General features: G+C 56.6%; 1 protein-coding gene across 2 annotated transcripts; it reads left to right on the top strand.

Annotated features, from left to right (window-relative positions):
* The first annotated feature begins 2,281 nt into the window (after positions 1-2,281).
* LOC129198006 (twist-related protein 2-like) lies at positions 2,282-10,171 on the top strand. 2 transcript variants are annotated; one of them, XM_054806921.1, is made up of 2 exons: positions 2,282-2,954; positions 9,643-10,171. In XM_054806921.1, exon 1 carries the CDS (start codon positions 2,462-2,464, stop codon positions 2,945-2,947), a length of 486 nt encoding a protein of 161 aa, XP_054662896.1. In that variant the 5' UTR covers positions 2,282-2,461; the 3' UTR covers positions 2,948-2,954; positions 9,643-10,171. The 2 variants fall into 2 exon arrangements, with proteins under 2 accessions (XP_054662896.1, XP_054662897.1); XM_054806922.1 differs by lacking the exon at positions 9,643-10,171 and adding an exon at positions 9,338-9,608.
* The last annotated feature ends 2,896 nt before the right edge of the window (positions 10,172-13,067 follow it).

Genomic DNA, 13,067 nt, shown 5'->3' with positions numbered 1-13,067 from the left:
GCGGTTTTTTTTTCAAACGTTGGCTCTCTGCTATCCCCAAAAGTTGACACGGGGAGGATGGGGCTGAGCCAAAGCCCCCTCATAGCCAAAATCATCGTCCTGCATCGCTCCGGTCTCCCTGGGGTGGAGGCTGAGGTGGCTCTTTGGGGTTGTCAACTCACTTGGGCTCCCACCAGGCATGAAGGATCGTCAAGAGAAATCCATGGAAGACTATGAAAACACACATTTCCTTAAAATAGAGAAAAGCACCTGTATGGAGCCTGCATCCAGAGTGAAAAAGCGGCACCCGGGTGGGTGTAATTAGGAAGGCAAAGGGGATGGAAAGGGTTCTGCTGTGAGCGCCGATGGACAACGGGATGCGTGTCTGGTCAGCGAGGCTACAGATGCTTGGCAGGTCTATGGAGCACGGTTTTAAGAAATACCTTGTAGCCGAGCTTGAATTGAGTTTTTTCTACTGGAAACGGGCGTAGCTTGCTTGAGCAAAGTTGGGCAAGTTGCTGGCTTTTATTCAGCCCCACCTCAAAGAGCGGAGAAGCCATCCTCCTCCTCCTCTTCATCCTCCTCCTCGGGCTGCGGGGAGCAGGTCAGAGCTTCTTGAACAGAGGTTCAAGAGAAGATTGCAGTACAACGGCATAGGTTATTCAGGATGAAGGTAATACTGACAAGATGAGAATATTAATTCGTTATATGCAGCAAGACAAGAAGAAAAGGTCGTTGCCTTTTAAAGGACTTTCTCCTGCAGCCTCCCGGTCCTGCTCAGCCTGAGTTGCCACATCCCCATCACTGCTGGTCTGGGGGTTGGTGGGGATCCCGCTGCAGCACGGTGCAGACTTGGCGGTGTAGAACTCTGTAGTACGTTATAGATGTCTGTTAGTCAAATATATTATATATGGAAACTTGTGACATGTTATAAAAAGGAGCTAATTTAAAAATATCTACACAGAAACTGATATTATTTTAATTATTTTGATGAATTGCTGACACTATTTTTAAGCTATATTGTTCCCGTAATACCCCTGTGTGCTCTCGTTATAAGACAGAACAACAAAGCAAGATTTTAGCGAGAGTTATGGAGCTCCGCTGGGGATGGACCCCAATATCGCCAAGGAGCATCGTGCCAGGACCCCAGCGCTCCTCCAAAGAGACTCAGGGTGAGAGCTCCCGATGACCAGGAGCAGGGAGCAATGCCAGGAGAGCGTGATGAGCAGGGACAGCTTGGACGAGGTCAACAGATACTGGAGAAGAAAGACCTTGGAGAGGCAGAGAGGGCACAGGCAGGAGATGGGAAGGTTACAGGGGTTCCCAAAGGTGTAGGAGCTCTTTGGGAGCGGATGGCTGGGTGCGGGAGGATGGTGGGCCACCAACGGACTCCAGTTGCATGTGCTGATTCTACTGGTATGATAACAGAGGGCTGAAGACTCTCCAGTGTAAGGAGGGACCTGTGCAGAATGTTTTATGGCTTGGTAGTCTGAATCTGGACCTCCAACCTTGGCTAAAAGAGGGTGCAGCTCTCCCAGCCCTCTCAGCATTTCTGCAGGGTTTATTTGCAGGGAAGTTCAGGAGTGGTGTAAGGAAGTGATACAGGGTCTGGACCTCTTCCACCCTCCCTATCTGCAATAGCTGCCAGATTTATTTGAAGGGAATATGAAAGCAGATGAGTATTGGCTTCCATCTGTACAATAAGGGCTACTGTAGACTGCCAGAAATGTAGACGGGGGGAGAGAGATGGATGGATGGAAACTCAAGTTCATTTTGAAATATGCCATTTCTTAAGAGCAGTATGGATGCCTATGACTGTTGCTTCTTCCTTTGGAGTCAGAGAATACCTGTATTGCTCATTGAAACATCCGTTGTTCCACATTTCCACTTGAATCTCTCATAGATAAAAGTCTTCTGTTCCAAATTGGACAAGTGACCATTTCTGGCTGGCTTTTGCTGGATCAACTGGACTTAAAAAAGGGAAAGAAAAAAAAAAAAAAAAAAAGACTAAAACCCAAAAAAGCCTTCCCTGAACTCCATGGCTGGTGCTCACATTAGCATAGGCAATGTCCCCTGACATCCGGGCAGCAGGCAGGAGCATCTGTGCCGGAGGGCTTGGGGGTGTCGGTGGAGGAGGGAGGGAGGAAATCTGGAACCCATAAGCTCCACTGATGTTTGCATTACCTTGCACGGCTGCATTGGTCTGTGCCTGGTCCGCCCACGGTCTTCCTCGCCCTATCAGCAAGAGCCATTCCCCAAAGTTATTCGAATGCCCTCCTCTCCGTAGCCCAAAGGAAAAACCAACCGAGCTCCTTGGAGGGCTCCACAAGGTTTGGGAAATCTGGGGAGGCTGACGGGTGGATGCTCCAGGCTGCACCTCTGGAGCGGGCGCTGGCTCCTCTCCAGGCCACCTTGCCGATGTGCTGCGTCCGTCGCGTCTCGTGAGACCCCGAGAGCCCTTCGCCCGCGAGTTGCTGAGAAGATGAAAGAGGAAAGCATGTGCCCAGATTCCCCCGAAGGCAGCCTGGTCACCAGCGAGGAGGAAGGCGAACGGCTGCACAAGAAATGCCTGCGCAAGCGTGGCCAGGGGGGCAAACCGGCAGAGGACTGCGGTGCCCCATCGCCGCAGGGCAAGCGGAGCAAGCGCAGCCCCGTCCCGCAGTCCTTCGAGGACGTGCACACGCAACGCGTGATCGCCAACGTGCGGGAACGCCAGCGGACCCAGTCGCTCAACGACGCCTTCGCGGAGCTGCGGAAGATCATCCCGACCCTTCCCTCCGACAAGCTCAGCAAGATCCAAACCCTCAAGCTGGCCGCCCGCTACATAGACTTCTTGTACCAGGTCCTGCAGAGTGATGAGCTGGACCACAAGATCACCAGCTGCAACTACCTGGCCCACGAGAGGCTCAGCTACGCCTTCTCCGTCTGGAGGATGGAAGGGGCTTGGTCCATGTCCGCATCCCACTGAGCCGGGGGTACGTATCGCCACCTCCCTGCCGACACCTCCGCACGCCCCTCGCTCCTGCATCCTCCACACATCTCCCCAGCTCGGTCCTGCCGGGGCGGGGGGGGGGAGAAAACGTACGGCAGCCGCCCCCTCCTCACGCTACACGTGCAAACGATTTGCTTTAACGAACCCCAGACGCCGCCAAGGCCGGCGGTCGGAGGAGGTGGCGATTCCCAATCTCGCCGGGGCCGGGAAGACGTCACAGGGGGCCGAGCTGCGGAGCCCTAAAGCGACTGAGCTCATTTAGCGGGGTCTGGTCTTGGACAGGCTAGTGAAAGGTTTAAAACAAGGGCTTAAAAAAATCTGATTTATCCTCCCACGGTAACCTGGGAGGGCGCGTAAATCAGCAGACACCCTCCCAAATGCGCTTGGGTTACCGAGGTGTCAAAACCGCACGCGCGAGACCGGCGGCAGCCCCGCAGCCATCGGCCGACGGTTCCCACCGTGTGAAGAGCCCAGCCTTGTCCTGACCGCCCGGGCAAAACTCAGCAGCCGTTCCCCGAAGCCGTTGGGTGGCCCTGGAGCCTCCAGGCTTTCTCCTATCCCTCTCCTAAAGCCGTGTGGGTAAGATGGGATCCGTAATCCCTTCGGATCTGTAGGCATCCTACACTGCAGCGAATAAAATATCGAGTGAGGTTTGCCCGCTCGTTGCACTGCACCCCTGGTTTGAGGTCCCCAGCACCATCCGGCCACCGCCTGAGCATCCTTTCAGTCCCCCTCAGAGGGGAATAATCCTATTTTCAGTGCTTTAGGTCTAGCTGGGCTGGGAAAAAAAGGGGGAACAGGGGGAGAACGGTCAGTGGCATGCTAATGTTTCCTGCAGCTCGTCCAGAAAGCTCTGGAGGACATTCCCAAGCCATGGACTTTGGGGAAACTTCATGGGAGCCCAGTCCAGCTCCCAAGAGTCCCCGTTGTCCCTGAAGCAGGATCCAGGCTTCTGGCTTTCCCCAGGCACGGAGCCCTGCCTTGCGTCAGCCCTGGCGCTGGGAGTTGGAGACCGCTGGGTCCTCTGGGGAAGCCAACCCCAAAAAAGACTCTTCTTTTTTCTCGCACCCGCCACTAAAGGGCTGCAACATGGAAAACCCTTTTCTCCTTATTTTTCTGCCAGCTATTGGGGGGTCAGCCTCGTGCACCCTCCTTACGTGCCATTTCTCCTCCTGGCTGGTCTTACTGACGTCCCAGTTCAGCGCAGGGACCCACCTGCCCCATCACGGTCTCCCTGCAGCCAGAAGCAGCGTATTTATAACACGAGACCATCCAGACCCTGCGATGAGAAGTGCTGAGCGGGTGCGAGACCCTAATTAAAGCCAAGCTGACACCACCCCCCCGCCCCCAGCTAGGGCAAGGAGCTGGTGCGATGCTGCAGCCCGACGTGAAAGCACCGATGCCCGCCTCGTCACGGGCGCATCCTGGCGAGGATGACAGGATCCCGGAGCCTTTGCCTTTAGGGTACCTTTGGGGGAAGCCATAGCGCAAAAAAAATAATTCTGCTCTCGACCCCGGTCTCACGGTTTGAAAGGGTGGAGGGAGCAGGAAAAAGAGGAAAGTGGCTTTTCTGAGGAAAAATAAATTATAGCAAATTCCTGCAAAGTGGCCCAAGTGATGCCCGGGTGGTGGGGGACCCTCTGCCGTGGCCGGTGTGTCCCCCCCCCTGCCCTGAGCAGCGCTGACCCTCCTGCCATCACGTTTTTGCCACTTAACAGCCCTGAATTTTAGGCCAGATCTGCAGACGTAGGTGCAAGCGCTCGCTAAAGGTGACGACCAGTTCCCAGGGGGATTTCGTTTAAGGATGTGCCGTTATTTCCCTGCAAGCCTCGCTAAGATCTCTTCTAACCAACGGGAACGCTGCCAGTTTTCTAAACCCACGTATAGATCTCAATTATTTGGGGCAGACCTGGTCGTTTCGGAAATGAACGACTGTCCTTGCTGCAAGCCGGATCGCTGCCCCTTAGCCGTGGCTGGGCGCTGCCAGGGACATCGTCCCCTTCGGGACAGCCAGGAGTGACGCGTGTGGTTACTTGTTCTCGCTTTGAGAAGCCAAAAAGCTGCCAGGGATGCTGAACCCCCCACCCTGAGCAAAGCAAGCCCATATCCATCCCCACCCCCAGAGCCTCCCTCACCCTCCTCTGGGCGTCACATTTTTGCAGCCCCCAGGAGTTTTGCAGTTTGCAGCTGGGTTATCCTGGTTTGGGGGATGCGGGGTGCTCCGTGCACGCTTCCAAAAGTTGGGGGCTGCTTGACACGGCTCTGCCCCGCTCCTGGGTTCGCAAGAGAAGTGGAATCAGCTCAGCAGAGCGTGGGTTTCTTTGGGGGGGGGGATGGTTTTTAAGAGCTTTGGCGTTGTGCTGTGCTGACGAAGTCCGTGCTGACGAGCTGTGCGCTTCGTTAAAGCCCAGCGAAAGGCATTTTCGCCTTGGGGAGGTGTGGGGGGGTTTTGAGTCTCCTCCCCATCGCCCCCAGACTCGGGGCCGTCGCTCGCGGTGCACGCGTGTCTGCTCCCGGTTGCGTGTGTGGGCTGACGTGCAGCTCTGCGTCCGGTCGTTGACCTGTAGACCTGTTTATTTAAGCTGAGTGCTTGGCAAGAATTGTGTTCCCATGATAAACAGAGGAATTAAAGACCCTTAGTGATCTTAAAGACCTCTCCGCTAAACGAAAAAAGCCTCCGTGTAAAATCCCTCACGTCCTGTGAGCGTGGTACGCTCGGTGTGCTTATCATCGCTGGTTAATATTCATCCCAAGCGGCTCCGGTGCTTGCCTTGAGGCAGAGCATCCTTCAGCTGAATAGATAATAATCTGCTTTGTGCCAACCTGCAGCGGTATTCGGGTACCAATTAGCAGCTCCCAGTTGGGCAGGGAAGTGATGGGAGGAGGATTTGCTAAGCAAAGACCTAAAAGAGGGAACAGCCGCAGGGGAAGCGATGCTGGAGTTGGAAAGGCTGAGCCTCTCTCTCTCTCTCTCTCTCTCTCTCCCGTAAGTGAATTAACCCGGCGCTTGCAACGGGACCGTAATTTTATAATGTAAAGCAGCTAACGGCTGCTGCGAGCGCCGGCGTACTGGTCTCCACTGGAACTCAGCCTATTAAATATCAAAGGGTGCTGGAATAGCTGGATGTGGATATGCCCTTGTTAACCAGGAGACATCATCTGGGGAAAGAGGGATTGAGCCCTCAGGCAAGAAAAATAATGTTTGAAGTTCCCCCAAGCTCACGGTTTTTCAGCACAGTCTTGAGCACATTAAAATGGTTTCTTTTCCTGCTGGAGGAGAAAATGAGGCTGGAAGCTGAAACTGCTGGGGGGGAAAGACTGGCGGAGTTGTAAGGGGTGATATTCCTCGCCCTTCATTTGTCTCCCTGGGTTTATTGTCTTTCTCGTGTTGCCCTCACTTAATTGTCTATCCTGAAAGACCTTGGATAAATCTTCCCTTTGGGGACTGTTGCTCTTGCTTGGAGTCTGCTTCGTCGGGCGGATGTTTCATTTTCTTTTATTTATAAATACGTCTCATTGCCCAGTATTAAAGCACCAGGGTGTTAAAGGAGCTCGGGGAGAGCTCCCTTCCCTATTCAGCTCTGCTCAGAAAATGCATTTAAAGCAGCAGCTATTTCAAAAGGCTTTCCGAGATCCCTCTGCAGACTGGCAAGAAAGCGTGGTCCCATCCGGTCGAGTTGGCTCCGTCCTTTAAACGCAGCGAGCAGTGGGTCCGTTGGCTCACTGCCGGTTGAACTGGCCAAGGTGGCCCAGGACCCCGGGTCAGAGCAAGCCCAGGTGCTGGGCTCCTCCTTCCCCAGGTCCAGCGGGCGAGGAGTTGCACTGGCTCTGCTCGCTTTCACTTTAGGTTTTTGCTCCCGGTAGAGACGAGGAGTTGCCCAAATCCTGGGAAATCTGTGCCTGGGTGATTTTTCTTCTTGCCGTTCGGGTCAAGGGCTATGTTAAATACCAGCTGTCCTCCGTGCTCCCGTCCGTGCGCTCGGGCAGGATTTACTCCTTGCTTCGGCATGGAGCAGGTTGAGAGGCCAAAAGTTTCCTCCAAAGGCTGCTGTCCTCCCCCACAAGCGCAGAGCCGCTGAAGCATCTGCAGGATGGACAGGTAGAGGAAGAGACGTTCGGTGCCTTGAAGGCTCCAGCTTTGGTGCCCCAGGGGCAGGAGGAGCGGAGCATCCCCCCAAAATCCCAGGGCTGATCTCATGCACCGGCTCCAGGTAAGGCTGCAGGACCAGGCGGGGCTGGGGGACGCTCAGTCCGACCCCCACCAGCCTACACCGTGTCGGGGCTGTCGGGGGGACACCCCAACTGCTGTGTCGGAGCAAGGGGTGGCATCACCTCCACGTCCCAGAGCTGCTCCGCTGCGGTTCCCAGCCTGGAGCAGGGAGAGCCACAGGCTGTCCAGCCATCCGTCTCCGTGACGGCGTCTGGCACGGGGACGTGTCAAAGGAGAGACTGGGGCTGCCGTTAATTTCACCATCAGAAAAGCCTTTTTTCTAGCAAAAACTTCTGCTTTTTCTATTAAAGGCGGGACAACTCAGCACCAAACCTGCCCAGGGAAGCCAGGCTCCTCTCCATCGCAGGAAGGCAGGTTCTCAGCACTGCTCAGGATTAGTTAAAATTAAAACAGAGATAAAATTACAGAGCCAGCCCTCGCGAGCATTAAAATGTCTGCCGGTTTACGATCCCCACGAGGAGACGGGCTCGCTAGATCTCAGCTGCGTTCGCTTAGCCCGGAGGAATGCCTTTGAAACGAGCCCGTATTTCATCGCCGAATGTCACGGGAATGCACCTGGGACCTGAGGGGGGGAACGAAGGAGATGCGTTAACGAGACGGGCTTTGCATTTAATTTCCTTTTATAGAGCTGTACCTGAACAGAGACGAGGGTGATAATGCAGCGGAGGGAGGGAAGGGCAGGCGTCAGCCGGGGCGTTGAGGACGGGCTCGCAGAGCGATGCGTTCCCCCCCCCCAGCTCCAGAAGGTCCATCCCGGAGCCCCGCAGGCTCAGAGCGGGGTTGGTCTCCTCCGGAGGCTCCGGCAGCCCTTCCATCCCCTTCCCAATCACGCCGTGAGCGCGTTTATTTACCGTTAGACCTTGCTGGCTTGAGACACGGCCGTGCCGGGAGGCAAAAGGGAGATGATGAGCTTTGACGTGGGCTGGGTCGCAACGCTCGTGGCTGGGCTTCCCGCACCCCAGGACATCCCTGTGCTGGCCAGTTGGCCACCAGCCTTTCTGCTTGCCCGTTGTGCCGGACACCGTTGCCCCTGAGCACTGAGACCTTTCGGACCATGGTCCCAAGGGGACAGCAACGGGACACATCAGGCTTTGGGGATTTTATGTTGGGGTTTTTTGGGGTTTTTTTTTTCCCCTCTCTCTCTGCCACCAGGCTCTGTCCTGTCTGCAAACCCCGCGGGCAGCCCTGCCTGCAGAGAGGGTGGGCAGGGGCTGCCCCCCCCCAGCAGCCTGCCGGCCCCCGTCTGCATTATCTCAGCGGTGCCCAGGGCTGAATTACCGGAGGGTTTGATTTATTCCTCTGCAGGCTCCTCTCCAGAGAGTTAAAGGTCTCAGCTCTTGCGCAAGGAGGCACTAGAAAAGCAGGAGGCAAAGCGAGGCGGGGGGGGGTGGGGGGGGGGTGGGGGTGTGTGTGAAATAAAACCAGAGACCTGGGGGTGATGGGGAGGAAGCCCAGAGAGCGCCAGGACCAACAAAACGGAGCCATCGCCCCACGGGGTTGGACTGCCCTCTCCCCCCCCGCCATGCCAGGTCCCCCAAGACCCGCCGGAGCCGTTTCTCGTCTCATCCAGCGCTTGCAGGGAGATGTTTCCCCCTTCCCCCTGCCCGAGGTCCGGATGAGGCCGCCGGCTTGGTTTGCCCTGCTCCCGTGCTCGGTTCACCCGCACTGCGGTCCCTGGCTCCAGGCTGGCGTCCGGCGGCGGCTGGAGGCACCCGGGGTCCCCTCCGGCGTCACCCACCCTGAGGACAGCCTGTCGTCCCCCCGGGCCGGAGAGGGAACAGTTCATCGTGGGATAACGCCCGTCCTCCCCACGGAGGGGAGGAGGGATGAGCGGTTCAGCCGCTTTCCATCTCCATCCTCCCAGAAAAGCATTTTTGGGGTAAAAGCTATGAATTTTTGGACCGCTCCCAGTCGCGGGCTCAGGTGTGGGGACACTTCCCAGCGTGTCCCACGCAAAATCTTGCGGCTACGGGGAAAGTCTGTGAATGCAAAGCACGAAGGCTCAGGAGCCAGCACCCGAGCGCGGCTCTTCCCCTCGCCAGCTTCCCAGCCGAGCACCGGATTTTGCATGATTTTGGGAAGCCAAAAACCTCGGTGACTTGGCAGCCGGGCTGACCCTGCCTGTCTCCCCTTAGGTCTTACGTCTGCGCCTCGATGGAAACGAGCGGCAGCTCACCAGCTCCCGGGCACCCAGCCCCAGCCACCCCGCTTTCCTCCAGCACCCGAATATCGACAGCGGGAGAGCACAAACCCCGTCCCACCCCGCCAGCCCCCTCACCCGGGGCTGCTCTGACCGCCCCCACCACCACCCCGTGCAAACCCTGCGGCTGGGGCAGAGGGACCTCAACCAGGACTGAGGTGGTTTTGCTTGGAACGACGCTGCGTACGAAACTCTTTAGGGTGTAATTTATTTTTTATTTTTTTTTTTTTTGACTCGCAGGTAAGAAACAGTCAAGTTATCTACTCCGGTACCAGCCGTCGGCTTCCCGAGCTTGCAGGGAAGCCGACGTCCCCGGCTCAACGGGCTCGGTCCTCCCCGCATCCCCCCAGGATGTGCAGGCAGCTGCCTTCTGCCAGGACCAGGCAGGACAACTCCTCTCGGGATGCTGGGAAGGGCTCGAGCCCGTCCTCGTTGCTTCCTACGTGGATGGGAAAAGTCAGCGTCCGAGGATTTGGCCAAGGATGGAGCCCAGCACGGCTCCGCTTTTATCCTTCTCTGGGCGGGGAGGGGGGGGGGGTCTGCACCCCAGCGATGCCACGGTTCGAACCGCTGCTGGCGTGCAGAGCGGATTTGGGGGGAGCTGCCGAACCCCTCAACCAACGCCGAGGCTCACGACGCCTTCTGCTCGCTCCTACTCCGTGGACGTTTCTCAAAAAAAAAAACAAACCAAAAAAAAAAAAACCCCAAAAAAACCCCCGCCCGTGCTGTTGGAATGACCAATTTCTTTGAAATCATTGGAAAATAAGGCTGGAGACATTGCGCACAGCCCTTCCCTCTTCCCGTGAGAGTTTGGGCACATCCGGAGCGGTGCTGCTCCGGGGCAGGGTGGCAGTGGCAGGGGGGGGGCGGGGGGTCAGGCTCTTTTTGGGGGGGATGCAGAGATGGCGGCGGGGGGAGGATGGCGAAAGGGCCGTCAGGATTTTCGGACGATCCCAATAAAGTCCAGGGGGAATTTTCCAGGGTCGAATCCTTTTGTTTCCTAAGGAAATGGTGCTGTCGCACGCGGCCGCGCACCCCCCCCACCCACCCCCCTGCACCCTCCGTCACCGCTGGTGCTTGGCCAGTTTTATTTAAATCGGGCGAAAGAGAATCAGGTATTTTTGCTCGTTATAGCAGAAAAATGGGGAGGGGGGGGGGGAAGAAAAGAAAAAAAAATAAAAATTCCCTGTAAGTGAGGCTGCAACAGGCGTGCAACCCAAAATAATCCACGTGGGAGAGAAGCGTTACGAGTGACTCAAGAGCCGAGTTTCGATTAGCGATCACGCTTTATTACACACCAGAGAATCCAACGAGAAGCGACAGCAAGGCTCAGACTACCTTTTTCTATATAATCCTCAATTTTTATTTCCACTGTGAGCGGATTCCCTGCTCCGGGGAGCTGACAGCGGCCTTTAAAAAAAAAAAAAAAAAAATCGGAATGTGCTTAAAAAAATAAAAATTAGATGAAAAATAGGGTTGTGGATGGCTTCGTTAGCTGCTTCTGAGGAAGTATTTTACACGTGAAAAATGAAACCACCTTTAGAAATATAAATTTTCTTTCAAAAAAAAAATAAAATGTGCTTTAAAAATAAAGGGGAAATACCTCTTCGTGGAGACCCAGGATTCCAACCCTAATTTTTTTTAAAAAAAGGAGTGAAGTATCTTTTAAAAAAACAATTTAGAAGTAACATTTTGTTCAGTCTTTTTTTTTTTTTTTTAATCTTTACGTTGACTTTTATTTTAAAACAAGCAAAACATCAGCCCTGAGGACGGAACAATAATTTGAACCAAGGTTTTGTGGGTTTGTTTTTTTTTCAATGCTCACAGTTGTGATTACGGTTACTGCCAGCAAAGGCACTGAAAGTTGTGGGGGAAAAAGGTTTTTTTGGGGCACGGAGGGATGGACCTGGAGATGTTCTGGCCCTTTTCAGCTTCACACATCTTGGGGGAACCCCCCCCCCCAAATACACCCCGTCCCCGCGGGACGGCCGCCCCGCGTCCCACGGCATCCCTGGCGTGGGTGACCACGCCGCCGCGTGGCTTTTCTTGCCGCACCAACAAACCTTCCCGGCGGCTGGGAAGCAGCGGTGACTTTTTTTTTGGGGGGGGGGGGAACCCCGCTGCCCGTTTTGGAGGTCCCGTTCTCCGTTTACCCTGGGGTGGAGCGTGCTCACCCGGGTTGCACGGCTGCAGAGGAGCTGGAGATGGTCACTGTCGGCTTCGTGGTGGGACGACTCTGCCCGACGTTGTTGTTAAAATCAGGCAGGAGGGAGCTCGGGGAGGTTCCTCCCTCCATCCCAACCCAGCGTGGGTGGGAGCACCCAGGCAGTGACGCACCCACCCAGACCTGGGCTTCAGCATCACCGCGGCAGGACCTTCACCCACGGGAGCCCACCACCTCCTCCAGCCTCCGTGCTTGGCAGGCGCCAACTGAGATGGGTGTTTAGGGGGGGACCTGGGGACGAGGAGGTGACACCCCACGGGGGGGGGATGACACACGCACCCTTTCCAAGCAAGCACACAACTCAGCTAGTAAAAAACACGCTCGCACCAACGCCCACACTTCACCGCCGCGTTGTTCGGCCCCGTCTTCGGGGTCGAAACCGCAAGCGACCGGTTGGCAAACGGGGCCGGCGCTTCCCGTGAGCCGTTCGGCACATCAGCCGGGGTGACGCAACAGCGGAGCGAATGCCGGGGGTGGGGGGGGGTGGGGGTACGTTTTGGGGTGACCTACCACGTGGGGTGCAAGGGCTGAACGACTCCTTGGCTGGGTGACGCTCACGAAGGTCTCGCCGGGTGCTCTGAGCCAGCCCTTGAATTCATGAGCTTAATTAATCACAGGTTGGGTTGTGTTTTTTTGTTTTCCTTTGGTATCTTGCCCTGATAGACCCAGAGGAAACCAGAAAATGTGAAATATTGAAGTTAAGAAGCGAGGAAAGAGATTGTTCGCTTGGGGCATGTCCCTCTGTCACAGCGTCCACAGCTGAGCTCACCCCGTTGCACCCACAGCTTTGTCCTGGAGGAACCTGGGGCGCAAACTCTCCTTCGACGTCGAGTTTTGGGCTTCCTCGGAGGCGAGGAGCGGCCGTGGGCTACGTCGTAGCGGGGCTGCTCCTGCTGGGACCCACTGGGAGAAACGGGACGGAGGGTGGGACCGAGCGGGGAAGGGAAACCGAGGCTGGCGGAGGGCGAGACGGTGGCACCCCGGCGCGGGGGGCTGTGGGGTGCCCAGCTCAGCCGAGGGGCTGGAGCAGGGGGAAGGGGCCGCAGCGGGTAGGGAAGGGGTGGCAGCCCCAGCTTCGGCTCGGGGACACCCAGGCACCCCAAGGCACCACCCCACAGCCCCCCTGGAGCTGGGGAGACCCCACAGGATGGAGGGACGGTCCCACGGAACGGGCCAGCACCCACAAACACCAGGGTCTGGAGAAGACAAGAGAGAGGTTCTGGGGTGTTCCTTAACCCCTCTGTGGCAACGCGACGCCCTCCCTCCCGTCCCTGCGGCGCGGGCTGAGCGCGGGTACCCGAGCCCCGGCAGCAAGGAGAGGGGCACGGCTGCGGCACGGCCGTGACGACTTTCTGCCCGTCGCTCGGCTGTAAGGGACCGCGCAGCCTCCCCGGTCTCCGTGCCACCGGCCGGCGCTGCTGGACCCCAGCTCTGGGCAGTC

Source organism: Grus americana, chromosome 31 (genome assembly GCF_028858705.1).
Source record: "Grus americana isolate bGruAme1 chromosome 31, bGruAme1.mat, whole genome shotgun sequence".
In the NCBI taxonomy this organism is placed as follows: Eukaryota; Metazoa; Chordata; class Aves; order Gruiformes; family Gruidae; genus Grus; species Grus americana.
The sequence above is the reverse complement of the archived record's forward strand: the minus strand, read 5'-3'. Positions and strand labels throughout refer to the sequence as shown.

Excerpts from the sequence above, each read along its gene's own strand:
- LOC129198006 (XM_054806921.1), top strand. The coding sequence starts at position 2,462 with ATGAAAGAGGAAAGCATGTGCCCAGATTCCCCCGAAGGCAGCCTGGTC.